Source organism: Cardiocondyla obscurior, linkage group LG06 (assembly GCF_019399895.1).
Source record: "Cardiocondyla obscurior isolate alpha-2009 linkage group LG06, Cobs3.1, whole genome shotgun sequence".
Lineage (NCBI taxonomy): Eukaryota > Metazoa > Arthropoda > Insecta > Hymenoptera > Formicidae > Cardiocondyla > Cardiocondyla obscurior.
The window spans coordinates 6,316,175-6,336,582 of NC_091869.1; the positions used below are offsets into that span (position 1 = coordinate 6,316,175).

Consider the following 20,408-nt stretch of genomic DNA (forward strand, 5'->3'; position numbering starts at 1 on the left):
TTAAGGAAATGACAGCCGTAAATTTCGGCGGATCGCGGCCGCGTTTTAAGGACGTCTTCTCGCGCGAACGACGAAATTGCTTCCATCAATCCGGGAGTCGGGACAAATTAAGGAAAAATTGGCAAGCCCGCTCGGCGGAGAACGAGGGTATACCCCCCACTTTCAATTTAACGACATTTTTGTGGGCGAAGGTGACGTTATAACGAGCTCGAAAATTTTTCTTTCCCAGTTATTACGTTTTTTTAACGCAACGAAAAAGAAAGTACGCATCAAAGATAGCATTCAAACATTAATTTTTTTAAATTATTGTCAAAAAAATTCTTCAATCTTTTTAATTTATAGTGAAGATTTAAAATAAGATTGCGATTAATTGTTTCCCACTCGCTGTTCCCTGCACCGCGAGTTTCTTTTCAGATTTGAATTATCGTGAAGATTTTCACGGTGCTGTTCTTTAAAAATAATTCCTTAAACGAAATGCAAATTATAAAACCATTAAGAAACTATTCAACGACATGCTTTCGATAATGCCCTTTTTTATTGAGATCTAAGAAGAATCTTATTTTCGAGAGAGATGATGGCGTAATAAGCGGTGACGTCAGTGTCTCTAGTTTAGCCTAATTGTCTTTTAAATGTTTCGTCATGAAACAAGCATTAGCCGGCGTAGAGTTGATAACGGGTTCGCGCTGTATCGCCTTCTTAAGAATTCCGACTTGGTACCACTAATTAACAGCGGAGGGGCCGGATGTAATTTATGCAGGTTGGGGGGAGGGGCTCGTTACCAAACAGGTGGTGCCCGGCGGCTAATGACCTGGAGATACCAATAATTCATTGATTAATGCCGTGCGCTGAATTTGCAAGTCCAGTTATCTGGTATTTTCCTCGCCGGGGTAATAACAATTATCAAACACTCCAGGCTTTCGACGATTGCAGTCATTCGCTCGCATCGCGTTTTGCATGGGAAACGCAGGCGATGATTAAGATTAATATTCCTATTTAGCAGAGAAATTCGATATATTTTAAACGCTCGGCATTATTTTAATTCTGGCCTTCAAGCATAATTTTATGAATTGAAAAGCTGCTGTTAATTAAAATAAATTACAATCCCAAATAAAGTTTCTCAAGCTTGAAAGGTATCGCGAGTGCGATAAATTGATTGCTGAAAAAAAAGAAAAAGTTTGTGTAATTATTTTTAAACCTCGCGAAGATATTCTGAAGTCGTGTTGCGGCTTTATCGAGGCTCATCGGCGATTGCACAAAGTAACTGCCGAACGTTACGAAGTCTTTAAAGTGAACTGGATGAAACGGCGTATAATTAGATAAGGTGTAAGACGTATTTGGAGCGCGGCCATGCTGGCCCACCGCCAGTGTTCAGCTTTTCGGTATAAACCTATGAAAAGGGTCAAGGGGGTGTCCCTGGTGGAGAGAAGCGACGGTCTACATTGGTTACATCGGTTGCATTGATCGTATAGCACATACGCGATTGGATAATTTCACAGCCAACTAAAAAAGTAAAAAAGAGCGCGGACAGTTAGGTGTGATTTTTGTTCTTTTTTTTCTATTTTTTATTTTTTAATTTTTTTATTTTATCGCTCGTTATGGAGGAAGATATCGATATTTCTTTAACTCTACTTGAGAACCGTATTTAGATGACGATACGACATAGTATATGTTTCGTAAGTTCCTTTTATTTAAATAGTTTATTTTACGAAGTTTCTTTTTAACGGGGAAGTTATCAAAGTTAACCCGAAGGATATAAAACGGGAAAAAAGAATTTATTAAATCTTAATTCGCTTTTGGTTACGTAATTGTGATGTAATTGACGCTTTTATTTTTAACGCGTATTTTACGTAACTAACCTTATTACTATTTGCATTAACGGAAAATGGTCGTTGAGCAAACTCGTCATAGCAGGTGCACAATGTGTAGAATTAGCTACCATCAAAGCTAGGTCGTGTTAAGCTAAAGCTTTACTTTGGACGCACGCACCGCGTTTATCAGGCTACGAGGATTACGCTCTGAAGTGTCGACTCGCGTTGTTATCTACTAATTCCAATTAGCGTCAGTGATCTTCTGTGTTACCTTCAGCTCTAACTTTGGTTGACAGATGCCTGGGCGGAGGGATAATTTGGATTTCCGTCGCGATGCCACATTTTGTCAGACATATATTTGCGTAAAAAGACTCTTTCATAAAAAAAGAATAAAAAAAAAAGGTAAATATGCGTTGCGATAAAAGCAACATTTCTCAACGCTTTTTCCAGCGGGAATTATGTAATATGATATTTTACGATAATAAAAAAAAAAGATGAAATTAAAATATTTTAATGGCGCCGGGTGCTTTGTGTAAAATAACATTTACGGTATATTTTTTATTGCGCGAAAACTAATCAGGCTAATTGTTTTATTGTTTCAGAGAGCCTTAGAGAGTATTTCACCAAGTATGGAGATATCACAGAGGTCATGGTTATGAAAGATCCTACCACACGACGATCAAGGTAAGATACATTTTTTATTATTTCTTTTTTTAATTTTTTTTTATTTTTTGGAAATATTTTATATCTCTCTCGCAAATAACGGTTGAATGTCTATTAAAAAATATGTCAGGTACATCTTCATACGTGAATAATCTGATATGAATTCAAATGTCCTCGTAAAAATTCATAACGTCACAGCTACGTGTCAGTCTTCCGGAAATTTTTGTTAGATTTTTTATTTTGGTCGTTAAGCGCAAAAAAAAAATGATTGACGTACCAAGGTTGGTTTCGCTAAAAATAAGTATACCGATCGGTAGCTTATAAATCGCGCTCGTGCAATGCGAATTATTTTTAACAATATAATTATTATAATGTATCATAAATAATATTAATAAATCCGTAATAATTTTGGAAAATAAACGCCGTTAAAGCGAAATTAATGCGACTTGCATTATAGAAAATAAAGGCCGTACAAAAGGTTACGTGCATTAAATACGTTGGAAAATGCTTACAGAAACGTTTTTGATACTCGCTGCAAAATTAATTCACTGCACTGTTCGCATCACGAGGACTAATGCGCAGTATAATATAATGATATATAGCGTGCTGTGAAAATCGAGTTTCGGGTCGAGTGTCGCTGTTAAGCAGAAAACAGAGTAACACCGAAGCGGATGGTAAAATGCCAGAGCGCACCAACATCAGAGTAATTACCGGTTTTTAAGTGGAGGAAACGAGGGGGCGAGTCCGACGGCAAGGGTCGAAAGAAGAGGGACCGGCGCGGGAGGGTCGAAGGGGTGCGTCCAGTCGCTATATACAATGAATGTACCTTTGTACGTATAAAAGGGGACGCGCGTGCGTCTTATCGCTCATTGAATGTAAAGCCGATATTTTATTATCGCAAGATTAACGGAGATACCGGAGCGTGACTTGTCGATGCGTGGCTATGGAAATATATGTAACTATCGAAACGTGATACGAAAATATTTTCAACGTATATGTGTGGACAACGAATCTCTCCGTATATTTGATGTACGTGTATTTTTTTATTTTTTTTTTTTTTATTATATTCTATTTGTATTAAAACAAATACATACGATTCAAACGCATAAAAATCTGCTAATATATTTATGTATATGTATATTTATTTATTTAGGAAATAATGTATTAAACTTTGTTAAATAATTAGAATATAGATCTATCATATTATAGAGATTATTTCAGTCACTTCTTAATTATACATATTTTAACAATTAAAATCTCTTTCAAAATACATTTTTCTATTCGCGGCTTTGTTTTGTGAATTTTTTATCCGCTTATAATCGTATAATTTTTTTTTTTTTTTTCTCTCTCTCTCTCTTTGTAAAACTTTCGCGTGATATCCTTTTATTCCCTCACGCATATAGCTATTCTAATTATATTTTATCTACTCGATCTTTTTCACATTTAAATTCTATAAATTTAATAGTGTACAGACTTTCTATTATGCATTCAGGCCCTTAATATTCACCATTATCAACACTCAAGTCTTTACATTATAAAAGCGCGCCATCAAAACGTTTGTGCAGCGATAATCGCAGTCGAATTGTCGCTGTTTAAATTGCCGTCTCTGGCGCTTATGCGCCGGTTACCTCTCGTGCCGTGCATTTCTCCGTCTAATTAATTGGCCAGAAACTTTCGGGCCGTGCCCGCCAACCTTCTCTAATTATTCGTTCCTTTCATTCCCGCGGGAGGCGCGGAAAGGGGTAAGGAAGCTCGGGGACACGGAGGAGAGAAGGAACTGCCGGACAACAAAACGAAACAGGGGACAACTTACTTCCGCCGAGTTACAAAGCGCGAGCAACAGCCGGGCCTATTCGCACCAGCTTATTAAGCGAAAATAAAGCCCGCAAAATCAAAGAGCACTTCCCACACCCTCGCATTTATTCGCGACCTTCTTTCTCTCCCTCTCGATCTTTACGAATCGGCCGCCGTCTGGTCCCTTCTTCCTCCCGTGTTCTGAATAGTTCGAAGTCCGCTGACAATTAAGAGTTTTGTTCTGTACTCTTTCCGCGAGCTCGTTACGAACACGTCGAGGTGGATAAAATCCGTTTCGCAGTTTGAGAGCGAGGATCGTGGACGTTCGGAGATTCGCGGGAGTAATTTTCTATCTAGAAATGGAGAAGAAACCGCGCGTGCGATAAATTAACAAACGATAGCCGTTCTTACGCTAAAAATATAACTATCGAGTTTCTAAGTGCGGGAAAATTATTCTTTAAATAAATTATCCGCTTAGTTAAATAATCCGTGAAACGCAAACGATATTTCACCGGGGAAATTAGTCTGCGTTGAAGCTGGCGACGGTTCGCGAGTTACCGTTGCGAAATTAATCGAAATACGCCGCCGATAGATTTAAATTTCTTTCGCCGTGATATAACGGGGGTATTTCCCGGGTAGGTGGAGATCGTTTAAGGGTCAGGCGCGACGGAGACAGCGAACGGAGGAGACCGGAATGGAGAGATAGAAGGGACCGTCCGGGAACTGGAGCGGTTGAATCCCTCAGCGCCACGTCGTAGCTCATATCTGCCGCAAGGGGACGCGGATCCTGTATGCAGGGGTTGAGGCATGGGGTTACTCTGCGGGTTGTAAATTAATGGTTAGCCCGTGGCGTGGTGGGGTTCGGCCTAAGGGTTCTGGTTGATCTATGGGCGGCATGTGTGCCAGGTCAAACGGGCCTTGCCCACTGATACGGGAGCGAAAATCTGTCTCTCTCTCTATATATATATCTCTCTTTCTTTCTCTTCCTTTTCTTTCACCCCATTCTGTCTTGCCCTTGCTTTTTGTCACCCTCTTTCTACTTGTCGCACTGAAGTATAAAATCGATAACACTTTTGATAAAACCTCCGGAGCGGGTCTAGTATTTTTAAGAAAATTTAATTTGCGAATTAACTCGTTATCAGAACGATTCATCTCATCTTATCTAAGAAATTTCTTTTTTTTTTTATTAGGTTTACATATTTTAAAGTCACGCGGTTTACGAGATCAATTGCTTTAATTAATTGATATTATACTTTTATATTAAATGTAATTTTTTTTTTATTTAATTTTATATTTTCTAAATATATAGTTTAATTTTCTTCTGCTTTCAACTTTTATAATGAAAATGATTAATTCTGTAGTAACTTTATACAGAACGTACATTTTCTCTTGAATTCTGAAACGCGCGATTATTGTTCGCTAACTTAACGGCTATTGCATTTACATTAATTTTTATATACGCTTTCGGAATATAAAAGTAACGCGATGCAGTCGAGTTAATCGACCTTTTACGAGCTTTCCAAATGGTCGGTAATACCAATGAAATTCTGACTGCGATCGATGTATAATAGCGGATATTCGGATGCAGTTAGCCTCGGATACAATTAGGTTTCTATTTGTGGAATTGCATTTTGAAAAGAATGCGACGCAATGTGCGTCGGAAAATACGTTACTTCTTTTTTATCCCTCAGCTCTCCGTTATCGGTCATTTTTAATGCAACATTTAAGCTACGAACTTGATATATCTAATATTCGTTATTACATTGTATGAAGTTCTGTAAATCGCCATCAGAATATTTATATTTCCACAAAAACGATATTTACTTTATACTCCGCTGTAATGTCCTTTCATTTCGGTTCTAATGTCTTTTTTTTTTTTTCGTAAAACGACACGTTTGTTAAATTTCGACGGCGTATAATATTTAAGAACTTTCAATTGACTTGACATTAATTTAACTAGGACGTTTACTCTTAAAAGACTCGCCGTTGCGCAAGGCCGCCTTCGAGTTGTTGAGATACTTATCGGTACAATCGTTATTTTTCGTTAAATGAATCGAAATCCTCATTTCTGGTGGGTTTTTTTGCTTCTTTTAAGGGAGGCTCTCTCCTTCCTATCGACAGTCTCATTTCCTGCCTCAAACTTATCAAGACAAATACACTTTGAGCACGCTTCCTTGAACGCCTCTCGCCGTTCATCCGTCGGAAAATATCTCTAATGAACAAACTATCCGATTTGAGCCCGCGCCGCGCCATCCCGACACGTCTTCCCCTCGCTCGTCCTTCCCCCGTCTTCTCGCGAGAAACTCGCCGTCTCCGATAACCAATCTCAATTTCGTCACGATATATTTGTTACGCGGCTACGAGCTTTCATCTAGACTTCTCGCGTCCCCTTTCGATTTCTCGCCTACTTGAACACCTCGACACGTGTTTGTAACACACGTGACATAATAAGCGTTTGCGTTCCCGATCGAGAGTACGGCAAGAAGAATTTAAATAGTCGTCACGTATCGGTTATTTACCATTCGCCTTGTGGAGGGCTTATTTACATTTCACTTAATAAAATACAAAATTTATCAAGCGATACGAAAAGGGAATGAGCTTAAATCGCCGTGGAATATTTTCCTAATTAAAATCTCCGAGGTTGAACCCGCGAGAGTATTAATTGCGCGATGTAACTTTTTTTTTCTTTTTTTTTACGTTTATCCATTATTTTAAGTTTATCGTAAATATGATAGTAAAGTGCAGAAGTTAGGATCGACAGGCCTAATAAGAGATGACGGCCGTGTATAGAATGCGAAGGAGAGCCGAAGAACTCGAAGAGTCCTGGAACTATCCTTTCGGCGAGGCAATCTGTTAATTCGATCGTAACTCGTCGTTAAGGGAGAATTTAGTTGGTACTTGCCAGCGGTAATTACACGGGTTTTGCGGCACATGAGGTGGAGCGAGACGGGGATTCCATGAAAGGCGAGAAAACGAAGGGAGCCCCTGGAAGAGAAAGGCAGAGAGACAGGCAGATGCTGGCTGAAGTAGAATTTATTGGGCGATAAGCGCCGTGCAACTTTCTTCCCTTACGATCGTCATTCTTTATCAGCCCACTCGTGGCCGACAGTGCCGTATCGGCCGCACCAGGATAGACTAGGTTTTATGAATCGGGATTATTAAGGTCTTTCTTAGATAATAGATCTTCCGCATCTCCTCTCCGCGCGCCAAATGAAAACGTCGCAGGAAATTTCGGACCCTTCGTCTTCGCGCGTCTCACCGGCACATTTAAAATTAATTATCCTTAGAGTGATATCAAACCACATTTATTATAATTAATTATCAATTTCAATCGATACTAATATTTATTAACCCTCCCAAAAGAAGAAGAAGAAGAAAAAAATAATAAGATTATTATAAGAAAAAAATTTCACAAAGACTCGTTCGACATAAATGCATCTATTTTGAGGATTAAGATATTTTTTTTACCGATTACATTCGCGGATAAATAGTCCGTCGTGGTTAGGGCTTTCGAATATTTTCCGGGCGTGCGGTTCGGTCGAAGATGCGGCCAGGTCATGCGTACCGATCGTTTCCTAGATGTTATAAGGCGCACTCCGGCTGATAGCCGTGCACATGACCGCGCGGTATAGGCGATAGAGGTCTTGAGTAATTTATCAGGGTACCTGAAGGGCGTGGGTAGCGATGGGCGCAGGTGATGCGCGCCCGAAGATCCGTGACCAGCGCCGTGGTGCGAAGTCTTATCTGCTCAGCGGGCGAGCGCACGAGGGTGCTCATCTACTCGCCGTTAGTTAGCGATGTTAGCGATCTCAGTTTTCGCTGTGGCACAGAAACGTCACAGCGGCGATATACACGTAGCTCGACTCGAATCTACCTTCCCGATGTAGATACGTTTATAAAATAACGTACGAAACGCTCAGGGATCAATCGTGTAAATTAAAAATAACAAGATCTCTCTCTTTATTTAAAAAAATTTTTTTTTATCTTTAATTTAATTTATATTTTTTCTAATTTATCGCGATAATTTCTTTACTTGTTTTTTTTTATGTATTTATATTTTAAGACAACGTTGTTGTTTTCAGATTCATCTTTAAAGACGTTTAATTTTGATTATTAATAGCAAACCCAGATTTTATCTGCAAAAAAATTTGTGGAGTCGCTTACTGAAATAGTTATCTGTAATAATTATTATCCGCAAGTTTTTGCTCGCAACGTTCTTACGGAATTTAATTAGTATATTTTCACAGGGCGTTAGATCTGAAGAAAGAACTCGGCGTCAGATAAAGAAGAGATATATGTTTCTTATCGCGCTAAACTGTAACGAACTTTATAAAGTTTACGTTAAACACTTCGATGCTTAATGTACCGTGTAATGGAGGGAGGGAAAAGGAACGAATCGATTTCTCTCGTTTTGCGATCAAAAGGGAACGTTCTCGCGATTGAAAAATACATTTGTTTGTCCGCTGGGATGTGCAAATATAATTACTAAGCGAATGTACACGTGCGAAACAAAGGGCGGGGTATTAAAGGCGATCGTGATAGCGGCAAAGTATGCACGTATATCAGCGTATCCTTCGGTAGAGGGGATCGGCGGGAGGGGAAGGCGCGAAATGTGGAGGATGCGGAGGTGGGTTAATGCGAGTCCGCGTAAGGACACCCGCTGCGCCCTGCGGGAGTTAACGCGGGAATCGCGTGTTCCCTCGATGAAGTACCGAACGCCGGAGAACGTAAGGAAGAAAGACGACTGGAATGAAGGGAAATAAGATAGAGAGAAAGCGAGAAGCATTTTTCGCGATTATTTTTCTATTTATGCTCGCCGAAGCGAATGGAGAGAGAAATCACCTGTCGATGACGCGATGACGTTAGCGACGGCTTCAATTCGTTTTGGTTTAATTTTTTTTTTTTTTTTCTTTCTTATCGGTCCGCGTAATTTAAAAAATCCGTAAGCTATTCACGAGAAAATCGTCGATACTTCGATATATTCGCAACTCTAAAAATTAATTTTTATTGAAAGGCAAGTTTGAGATAAGAACTTTTTGTTTTTTTTTTTTTCTTTTACGTAATTTCTTTTGCTCGGACATTATGTTAGCTGCGTATTCAGGAAACCGTGTTGCAACATACCAATAATCGTGGCGATATCCGCGCTTTACGTTGCGCCGCCGCGAGACTCGAGAGGGAACACTTTTATGGACACACCTTACATCGTTTCGGCTGCTCGAGCCGGCGCTTTTATGGGGCGCGTTCTCTGTAATGCTTCAGCATTACGCGACGCGGATGCCTTACAACACCGTGAAGTAAACTCTTATATTACGCCGGAGAACGGCGCGGCGATACGGCGCGGTAACGGTGATTTGTTTTCCGCTTGACAACTTTTGAGCACTCGTGCAGTAACGACCGCAGTTTCCGCGCCTGTACCACCACCTTAACCGGACGGTCGTGGCCGTCGACGGTGCAACGCCATAAACGCGGGCCGTAAGCTGAGAGAGAGAGAGAGAAAAGAAAAAAGCGTAAATGTAAAATCACGCCTTATCATCGTGATATCGCGAATATAAAAGTCACCATTAACAGATGATAATGCTCGTTAACGGGGACTTTTGCGCGGCGCCGTATCCCGCGGACGTGATTTTTATCTTTTGCTTCACCATTAGCTTTCGCTAATCAAGTTATACTACGCGGCAGAGGTATCTAATTCTCGTATGGATCTTACTAAAATTTAAATCACGAAGATATAACTTCCGGCTAGCAGGGGTTCTAAGAACAAAGTTATTTCGACTGAATACACACGTATGTTATAATTTCTTCGAAATTTTCTCAAGACAATTTTTGATTAGGTGACGATTTACGAGCGGTATCCCCGAATATTTTCGCGCGTAGCTTCAACCCGGGATCCCCGATCGCCACGCGTGTGTGAGCGCCGACACCTGTGACCGCGTTCCGTTGCTACACGATTGCATCGTAGAACTTCTATTTAGACGCGTGATATTAATAAGCGACGGGGAGGAGACCGCGCGGAGGTAAGAAGCGCGCCCCGAAAGACGCAATCACGTTCTCGAAGCGGCAAAACGGGTTAGTCTACAAAAATTATCTGCCGCTGACGCGCCTCGATCTATTAGCATCTAACCTGCGCGGCCGCGAATTTCGTGAGAAATCGTGGGCACGTGTCGCGGCGCGTCGCGACGCATCCGCGACGCATCCGCGACGCGTCGCGCTTCGCGCCGCGTCGCCGTTACGCGACTTGGCGTCGGCTTGCGTGAATGCAGCCAGCAACGTCATTAAGCAAATCACGTGGACCGATCCGTCTGGGATTTAATGGTTGTTTGTTGGCTCCGAACGCGCTAGACTGCGTCCCTTCTGTTCTGCATATACCTCTTGTACTTGTGTTAATTTTCTAGCGCCAAGCCAAAAGTTAGTACGTCAAACATCAATCTCCCGGCAGGTGAAATTCAAGCCCTGTCGTCAATAGACAAATACGCAATCTCAGATCCGACAAACATTTTAAAACTTATTATTAGAAGATCTAATTTTAATTCTTTATGAGAGAATCGAGGAGAAAGACAATTCACAGCCGCTGCCGCGTTGCGAAAATAATCCCGTCTGAAAAAAAAATTTTTGTTACGCGTGAATTAATTGTTAATTGTCGCTGCTTTTTTGCGACGATTTTGGAATCGCGAAGAAACGCTTTGTTTTTTTTTTTTATTTTATTTGAAAGTAGACGCCTCGAGCTCGTCGAATGCATTAAAACAATCGCGTGAGCGGATAAACTCCGCGCGAGAAGGACAACGTTTGGTTGACGAGCGGACCTATTGCTGTCTCACTTTTTTTACGCGGTTGTCTCTTTTTCTCCAAGGCCCGAAATCTCTAGTGGCCATGTTAGTTTAATTGCGGAGACCCGGGCGCGAGAACGTGTCGCTAATCGCTCCGTAATTAGGCGTATTTTTGACCGCGGATAGGAAGATTTCGCTAACAAATAAGTGTCGACGTCGTCGACTCGGAAACGGGCAATCGTTTTCTGTACCTTTCTGTTACTCCACTCGTCGTTTTGTGCTTCGTTTCGCGCCTCGAAAAAGTGTTTCGGGAAGAAAGGGTTATGTCGCCGGTGGAGCGCACGGAGCGTCCGACGTGAATTGCGCCACGCGTCCTGCATTACCGGCCTGCATTACCAACCCGCATTATCGACCCACATTATCGACCTGCTTCACTCGTCATCTCAGAGCACGAAACCTGCACCTAACCTCGACCGTCTTCTTCGTCGCGGCCGAAGCTCCCATCCCGTTTCGAGCAAGTGACTTTTGCGGAACTCGAGAAGATAAAGTGCGCGGGGAACATTTCGTATCGCGACCCGTCTCGTTCGCCGCTTGACTCAAGTTTTGGACGTCGTTCATCCTACCAACGGGAATCGAAGGATCAAAAGTAACCTCTCTGTACATCGCGGCCGGTTTCTTGTGTCAGGATCGAGGACGACTCGAGTGAGAAGACAAACTGTATACAACAAATAATCGCTCGTCCGTCGCGCCTCGTAATTTAATTCGTAAAAAATCGCCGCGATAATCCACCGTCATTTTTGCGAACGTTCGTGTTTCGAGTGATAGCGTTAGTGATCAGTGATAGAGATTGTAAAAAAAAAGCAGAGCGTAATACAATGTCAAGTAATGTGAAGTGCTGCAAGACGTCAGGATAATCCCAAAACTGCCACGGAAGGAAGGAAGGAAGGAAGGAAGGAAGGAAGGAAGGATGGAAGGATGGAAAATAGCCAACCTCTAACCTAACCGAAAGCTACAAATGTAAGTGAACCGGCAACACGCCGTCGACCGTAATTACACAATTGTAATTATCATAATTAATTAATGTTCTTAAATATAATGACGTGCGAATTGAGACCTTTTGAAAAACTGTGCACATGGTTTCATCTATTTTATTAAAATGACGACTCTGTCGCCGAACTATTTTAATTTTATATATTGCCCCCCTTTTTTTTTTCTTTATTTATTACGAAATAAATTTTCAACGTAACGTCGCGCGCGATTAATACCGCGCGATATCGAGGGAAGCGACTAACAGTCCGCCGTTTATGGGCCGCGTCTTTGATAACATATCTCAAATAGCGGTTCCCAACATACGTTGCACGCGCGATGAAGACGATGCACGACGTCGAGATTACACTTAAGACACAACCGACGTATCTCGCGCGGCGATCTCTCGATTACCTCTCTCCGTTCGGGAACCTTCCTCTTGTTTTCTCCTAATTCTTCCTCATCGTTTCGTTCATACGAGGTTTCGGTACCGGCGATTTTATTTGCACACATTTTCCCTTTAGCCTCGATATCCTCGTGACAAGCTAATTGAACATTACCGCGTTTTTATCTTAATTAAATTAGATCGTTTTCCGTGCCCGTCAAATCGTTTACGTAATAAAATATTTGTTGGGAATTAAAAAAAGAAAAAAACCAAAAAAAAAAAAAAAAAAATTGTAATCTGTCGACGTTGACCGGTGACGTTTCAAGTGAAACACTACAAAGCGCGACTCGACGGTTTTAATTGCGATCGATCCAAAAGCGGGAACGTGCTAGGCATCGGCTGGTCTAATCGTCGCGCACGATAGTGCATACGCGGCCAAACCATTATTATCCCGGAGAAAGGGGTGGAGGGAGGATTACATTCTCTGCAGTGCTGTATGCTAACCGAGCTGAACAAACCATATTGTATCTCACTGTCATTTACTAAACGTAAGTGAAACCACGTAATGGATGTAAATTTGTTATTGGATAACGTAGTTTAATTACTTTTCACGGTGCGATAATCGATTGCGAAATTGCTTCTCTCTGGCTCCCTTTTCGCCCTCGCTCGATAAAATTCTCTATTAAATTACGCCACATAAAACGCACGTCGTCGCCGTCTAATTTTTATAAATCCCAAGCTCCAGGTGAGGACGGATCAAGTGCGAGCGCGGCGCGATGCAAATTTTGCGCGGGAAACGCTCACGGGGTACGCGTTGAAAAGTGTCTTTTGTCTACGACGGTGTGTAAAATTATAAGGGCTATTGTTTCGAGAGCGCGGAGATATATCTTTAGATATCGATATAGGACGGTTGTATGGCTCGGCTCGGTTGGTGGCTATGCGAATAGTGCTCCATCCTTCACCCTGGCGTTTGCGAACTAACTCCGCGCCGGGTGCATTCTGGCCGTTGTCGGTGTGCGTGCGCCCCGGCTCTCGCATGCGGGACGGATTGCTGCTGACCCGTTGTTAAGTTAGTTCGCCGTGCTTCGTGTCGCTGTCGGGGGAATAGTTCTGCTAATTAAATTGGCGCCGCGCGATTGGCGTGAGGGCGGCGAAAAATAGTGGTGCGTTCCACGGGGCGACGTTGTCACGGCATTGGGTCACGGGGAAAACTACCGATAGACAGCCGTTGGCAAACTCACGAATTTACGCCGGTTTAAACCGTTCCCGTTTAGATTTTGCACGTCAAGAACATCGTTACTCCACAAACTCGTAATTAGATCTTGGCGCCGGGCTGCGAAATGCGGTTTTCCGTGAATCGCTAATTATTATATTGAATTATTAAATAAAATTGACGCCCGTTTACATCGAGACGGTTTCAAGATTTTAAGGCGATTTATATTCAGCCGAGTATAAATTGAACGGCCAGGGGCCGGCGCTTATGATTAGATTTAGCTCCTCCCGAGATTCTTTTACGATTAAATAATGCTATGTAAATTACTTTATTTAACCTTGATTCTTCCTTTCAGGAAGTACGGATTCTTTTTGATATTCTTGTTTACTTTACGCGTTCTTTCGTCGTCAACTCGTTTAAGTTCATTTCACAAAGATTGGACGGAAGCTCGGAGTATGCTTGTTCAATATAAGCTCGTCCTTAACTTGACAACCGGATCCAGAAGAAGCTTGACTTTTCCCTCTGAAGTCCCGGAGGAGCCGAAAGAAAAAGATGTTTGTCGACCGCGATATTTTTGTCGTATTGCGCATTCGTTTTGTATTGGGGGTTGCTCTCTGCGACTCGAATGGAAACTTCAAGCATGCTTATTCAATTTGAGTCCGTATCTTTAATTCGATAAGTGGATGAGGCGCGTTTGATTTTTCGCCCCCCGAACTTACGGGGAAAGAAAAATGTTCGATGCTCGCAGTTCCTATTTTTCTTCATTATTTTGATCGCGTCGTCCGTTTTCGATCCATTTCATTCTTTCGGAAATCGAATAAAAACTTTGGCACCACGTTTGCTTCATTAATTTAAGTTCGCTACTAATTCGATAATTCAATGTAGAAACGTATCTGATTTCTCATTCTTACATTTCTACCGGGAGACGTTGATGTGAAAAATTTTCCCGTTGCCCTCGATCACTTCCGAGTTTGCATTCGATTTAATTTTTAATAAATAATTTGACACAGCCCGAAGTAGGTTGCAACATGAGAGGGGGGGGGGGATTCCTGTCATTAATACCGATTTCAAAAAATAAACCGCTTTAAGTAATTGCTGTATAAAAGTAAAATAATGGGCTTGTGCAATCCTCCGGGCATTTCGCCGAGCGAATTTTTGTTTGCATTTATTTTCGACATAAATCCCGCATATGCGAAATCGAGCGAATGTAGATCATAAATTCGCAACATTTGGGAGGGCGCAACATTGTTTTCGCGGGCACCGGTTTGAAAAAGGAGAACGGAGTTCGCGGAGTTCGTAGCGGGGGTAAAAAGTAGCACGAGAACGAACGAGCGTTTCATTACACGTAGCGGAAGGAGCAGCGGCGGCGGGAAGGGGAGGAGGGCGGAAACGACGAGGGGGTCGCAGCGAAGGGTGGAAACGACGCGGTTGGTTACCGCGCGTAAACGCACGCTGCGCACAATTACAGTAACTAATCGCATTGTTTTCGTAGCTACGACGCGGCGTAATACGTCATAACATTCGATCCAACCCCCGACCAACCCTTGATCCTTGGCTCGTACCCTCAAGCGTTGACTCTCTCTCTTTCTCTCCGTATCTCTAATGCGCTCGAAAATTGCCGACCCACGTAATACACATGGATCTAGGAAAGTAACGGATTCATGCGTGTTTACGAGCATCACGTTTGTTTGCAGAAATCCGAAAGGTGAACGCACCCGTAGCGCGCCCGTCATTATTTTTCTCTTCTAACGCGAAGCGAGAGTGCCGATTTTGGTATAATTTCGAAAATCATTTATATTCATTAAGTAGGAGAATTAGCGGACGTAATTATTGCGCGATCGCGCATAAAAAGGAACGTCATGATATGCATTTATTAGATTGGCGCGCACACACGCCGCAGCGCCGTGAATATTTTATTGCCGCGATAAACAAATGTGGAGAAGAAAGAGAGAAAACGCATTATGCTGAAATTCATATAAACAAAAATCGGTGATTTATTTGCATCAAGATATCTCCATACCGCGAGCAAATTGCAATCTGAAATTCACGCTGCCCCTATAATATATGAAAACCGTAATACAAATTCTAAATTAATTTCCAATAAAAAAGTCGTTAGCCAGATGTCCTAGGGTGCCGTACGAACAAATGATTTCGAGCGTGCACAACTTTTAGTATTTCGTCCTTTTCTTTTATTTAGTTATTTTTTTTTTTTTCCTTTTTTTTCTCTTTCTTTTTTTGAGGGGGGGCCAATTCTCTCGCGCCATCCCTCGCTACCACCTCGAATTTATGGCGAAATTGTTAAACGACGTTTGAAAAATTCGTAGCACATACCATCGCCTGGTTTTCCCCAGTTCTCCTATGATCGTCGAATTTATATCCTCCACTTCCGCAGGATAGGAATGTGAGTAGAGCTATGTAGGAGAAGGAAAGGGGTGAGGAAACGCGTTAGCGTTACAAACCGTTGCGCGGCTGCGAACGAATCATGATTTTTAACGGGGCACAGATGCCTTGAAAAATGTTTCAAATCTCTGTACGTATAGTTTTAAATAATTAAGCGTTTACTTTTCCTAGATTATACTGCGAAAATCTGACCACGGTGTTGTGCATTTTGCAAAACACCAGGAAGAGCGGATAAATTTCCGCGCTCTTAAATAACCTTCGCTCTTGATTGCCTCTCAATTTTCGAAGTTAATTTATTGCTTGATACCAATTTCATTTTGTATAATGGAGAGTCCTCCATAATTAAATGTATCCTACCATATTAGATGTTCGAAATGACTGTGTAATATGTATACGTATGATTTACATTAAGCAGAAATTCAGACCAATTATCGAGATATTTTACATTGCGAAAATTAATGGGGGCAAGCAGGGAGGGGGGAAAAAAAGAAATAAAATATAAAATAACGTAAGAAGAAATCTTTAAAGAACGTCGTGGCGAAGGATCGGAAAAACGATGCGGTAACTCGCGGGTGCGTTTTGCGGGCGATTATATTAAGCGCTCAATCGAGGAACAAAGCGAGATGCGGAACTGGGAGATGTGATTACGTTGCGTATCGCGGCGGGATGCGCGGCGCGATAATAGCTATTTGCATTAACGATCCGCGTACGCATGGGGCCGCGTCGCATGATCGCGGCCGGTTGCAGCCCCGGCCGGCTCAGTCAATCAGTGAATTCGAGCCCGGGATACGTCAGAATTGTACTAACCCGGCCGGGGATAATCGCGTTACCTTCCCGATTCTGATTACCGACCTTAATTAGACAATGGCAAAATGATGCGTGGCGCGGCCGAGAGCTTTCGCAATACGCATTTCCCTGTCGACGGGCCTCCGGTTTCGCGCGGCGCTCGAATTATCCGATCGATCTATTTATGCCGCGCATCCCTTTGAGCCTCACATTCTACCGGCCGTTTCGATTTAATCTCACCTCTTGTCTCCCTCCTCCTTCTCCTCCTCTTCCTCCTCTCTCTCTCTCTCTCTCTCTCTCTCTGCCTTTATCTCGAGAGAATTTTCTATACTTGGTCCACGTCGAATTGATAATTTCACCTCCGTGATACTATTTCCTTTTACATAAAAAAATAAAGAAATATTTTAAATATACAATTTCTATGCTTCAATGAATATTTAAAAAAATTTCACAAGCATTCTCTATCGCGAGAAAAATCTCGATGGCGTCCGTGCCGTGAGCGTTTTAATTACCGGTGCATTTTCCGAGATGTTTATACGCGCGATAAATCAGCCGCGAATAAAAGTCACGTCTCCATTTAAATGCACCGAGATTGGGTGCGTTGTCGCCGGTTGTCACGAGGCACCCTCGCCCTCGCGTCGACGGCGATAACAACATGGGGCGCGGTAGGGCGCGGGCGAACGAGGGGGCTTGTAAGAAATAATTGAAATGTCGGGGACGTTTGATTCATTTCCCGCGGCTTTTCTTCTCATTTTATATGAGAGCACCGCGGATGGATGCGAACGGCGCGACTTGTCCGCCGTGAAGGGAGAAAGAGGCGGGTGGAAACGGCGAGGAGAAGGTGAGGACCAGATCGCGCGATAGAGCATGAGAAACGTCAAAGGCCGCGGTATATCTGATGGGACGGGGAGCTCCGATTCTCTATACGAATGCACTTATCCGATTGGCTCCGCGAATCAGCCGCGTCAGCTTCTTCGTTTGCCTCCAGATCTGGTTTAGGTCCTTGTCTGTGCTCCAACTTAGACGACAACCGCCCGTGTTTCTTTCCTTTCCCTTCCCGATCGCCGATTTCGTCCCGGCAACTTTCAGTATCAGATACGATTTGAATTTCTTTAAAACATCATGCTCCGCCTTCACTTCCGCCGTCGGAAACGGAAAGCCGTAGGTGGTTTGCTGCTGCCAGCGATGGCTTTGATACGTTCCGATAAAGCGAGATATATTCGCATGTTTTACGAGTTGTATATAAGAGTAATTTAGCGATCGATAATTTAAATGGGAATTTCGGATAATGTATAATAATTAGAATGACGGAGCCGTTTGCGTAAAATAGAAAGACGAGCATCTCCGGCGGATTAATAGCTCCGATATATTTCAGGCCGCGAAAGAAAATCGCAAGGCGGAATTTTCTTGGGACCGTAAATTCCGCGCGAGTTGCATGTTAATCGTCTCCGTATAATTCTCTATTACGAAAGATAGTTTTAATCCGGAGTTATCCCAACTAATCTTACCCGCGGTCAGCTCTATGTAATTCTGGGGGATCGACCGTGTTTCCAATCGCGACAAATGGCAGCGGGTCGCGTTTCGCCCGCGAGTCCTCGTAGTCGTAAACGTTCATCGGGGCGGGCAAACCAGCGTTTTCATTAGCCAAGATAATCTGTTTACTGCCGCTGGAACGATACGGCAACCCGGGCCAGCGTTGCACACATACCACTCGAAAGCCATGGAAGCTCGTTGCGCGTTCAGCCCCCGCGCGCGTTCTCTCTCTCTCTCTCTGTCTCTCTCTTTCTCTCTCCTCCACCTTCCGCTGCCTCACTCGCGTGGTTCCGCGCTGCCGGCGAATCTTGGGTGAACCGTTCATGAATAGTGCATGGTGCTCCGTACTGGTATACACGGGCGTCCTATATAGCGCCGCTATAGTGCGACGGCGGAGTCGTTCCCAGCGCCATCCAGCCCGGGCCGGCCGGGTGCGCAGAGAGCAAATTGAATAGTGGACGTCATCTAATATACAGGTTGTCCCACATGTTCCGCTACGCGTCACGTCGTTTCGGCCTGACATTATTTATTGCCGCGGCGGTGGATACGCCGCGCTGTGTTCCACAACCCTTTCCCTTCCCCCCCCCGGCCCCCTCTCGTTCCCCGTCTCGCTCACCGCCCACGCTATTATCTCTCTTCCTCTTTTTCTCTCTCTTTGCCTGTCTCTATTTTCCACCCCGTCCTATCTTGTCGTCCTCTCTTTCTTTGTTTCCTGCTCTTTATGTGCTCTCCAGCGGCTCTTTTCGTTCTCGCGCAACACACGCTGATGCACATCTACATATACGGACTTCTTGCGCGGCGCCTTGCGCGTATCGCAGCATCCGCCCTCGATGCACACGATAGCACCCCCCTGGTCTCTACGCTTCCTACCTCGGCCGGCGCCCCGCCGTATCCTTGGATCTGTTTGTTTACCGCCGCAGTACAGTTTCTAGTGATTTATACCTCCCGCGCGTCCCGGCTAGCCAGCGAGTGGCTACGCCGGAATAGCCAAGTTTTTCCGATGGTCCAACGTTGTTGCATCAACAATGCTGCAAACAATATGAAACCCACGTGTACCCCCTATACGTTATTACTTTATCCAAGTAGATATTTCTCGAGTAATCCAAGCAAAATGGATATTAAAATCGAATTGATTACGCAGCGGAGGAAAAAACGATAATTTCTTTGCGGCTCCTTCTTTTTTAATTTAATAATTTATTCGATTTAATTGATTTGAAACAGCAATTTATGCTGGTTAAAAATATTTAAATATTTTTCGTAACTCGCAATTCTTTTTTTTACATTTATTATTTAATATTTATTCGTCTATTATTTTCTCTTTCATATTCTTATTCGATGCATTGAACGTAGTCAATAGGCGACTGCCTGTCGTATTTGCACGAACTATTAAGTGTTTAGGGGTTCCATTTTCCGGCGCCTAACCACCGTGCACGTCACCCACACAGCAGCCGTGTACCTTTTGTTCCGCATTCGCCTACGCTAAATCGTTAACCAGGATCATATTCGCTGGACGTATTGTCTGCATCATACCTTTCAGTCGACTCGTCAACCGGAAATCACGCGCGTCGCGACGAATAATTACACGCGGTTACCAATAACGCGATTGCAGGCCAGGCTCTTCCGGCGTGGAAGACTAAGTCCATACTGTTATACGAATAAACTTTAAAGAAACTAGAGAGAACGCTTAATAATTAAACATTGAAAATAGATAATAAAAAAAAAGAAAAAAAAAGAATATAACGAGTTTCTTTTAATAAATTATAAATCGATCTAAAATTTCAAAAGAGTCGAGTCTTTGAAATTATAATAAAAAAAATTCGAGAAATAAGCTTTAATTTAAAAATCAATCAAGTTTTACTTTAATAAAATTTCCTTTTATTTTGGCAAGATACGATCTTGCGCGAGAACGATTTTAATGAAGAATAACCTAGAAAAATATTTCCAGTTAGCGTAATATAGACGGCCGGTTTATAACTTAATCCTTTATTCGGTGAATGATCGACCGTTTACGTTGTCGTTGGCACTGCTGCCGGTTT

The 20,408-nt window shown here is 42.8% G+C and overlaps 1 protein-coding gene across 10 annotated transcripts in view; it reads left to right on the plus strand.

The window, feature by feature from the left end:
* Rbp6 (RNA-binding protein 6) overlaps positions 1 to 20,408 on the plus strand; it is a 531,138-nt gene that overhangs the window by 214,643 nt on the left and 296,087 nt on the right. For 9 of the 10 annotated variants that reach the window (XM_070658102.1, XM_070658103.1, XM_070658098.1 and 6 more), the window contains one exon: positions 2,411 to 2,492. In XM_070658102.1, the coding sequence (XP_070514203.1) occupies positions 2,411 to 2,492 (82 nt within the window). Of the gene's footprint in view, positions 1 to 2,410; positions 2,493 to 10,987; positions 12,047 to 20,408 lie in introns of those variants that run through there. The other variant, XM_070658104.1, reaches the window with a different exon arrangement.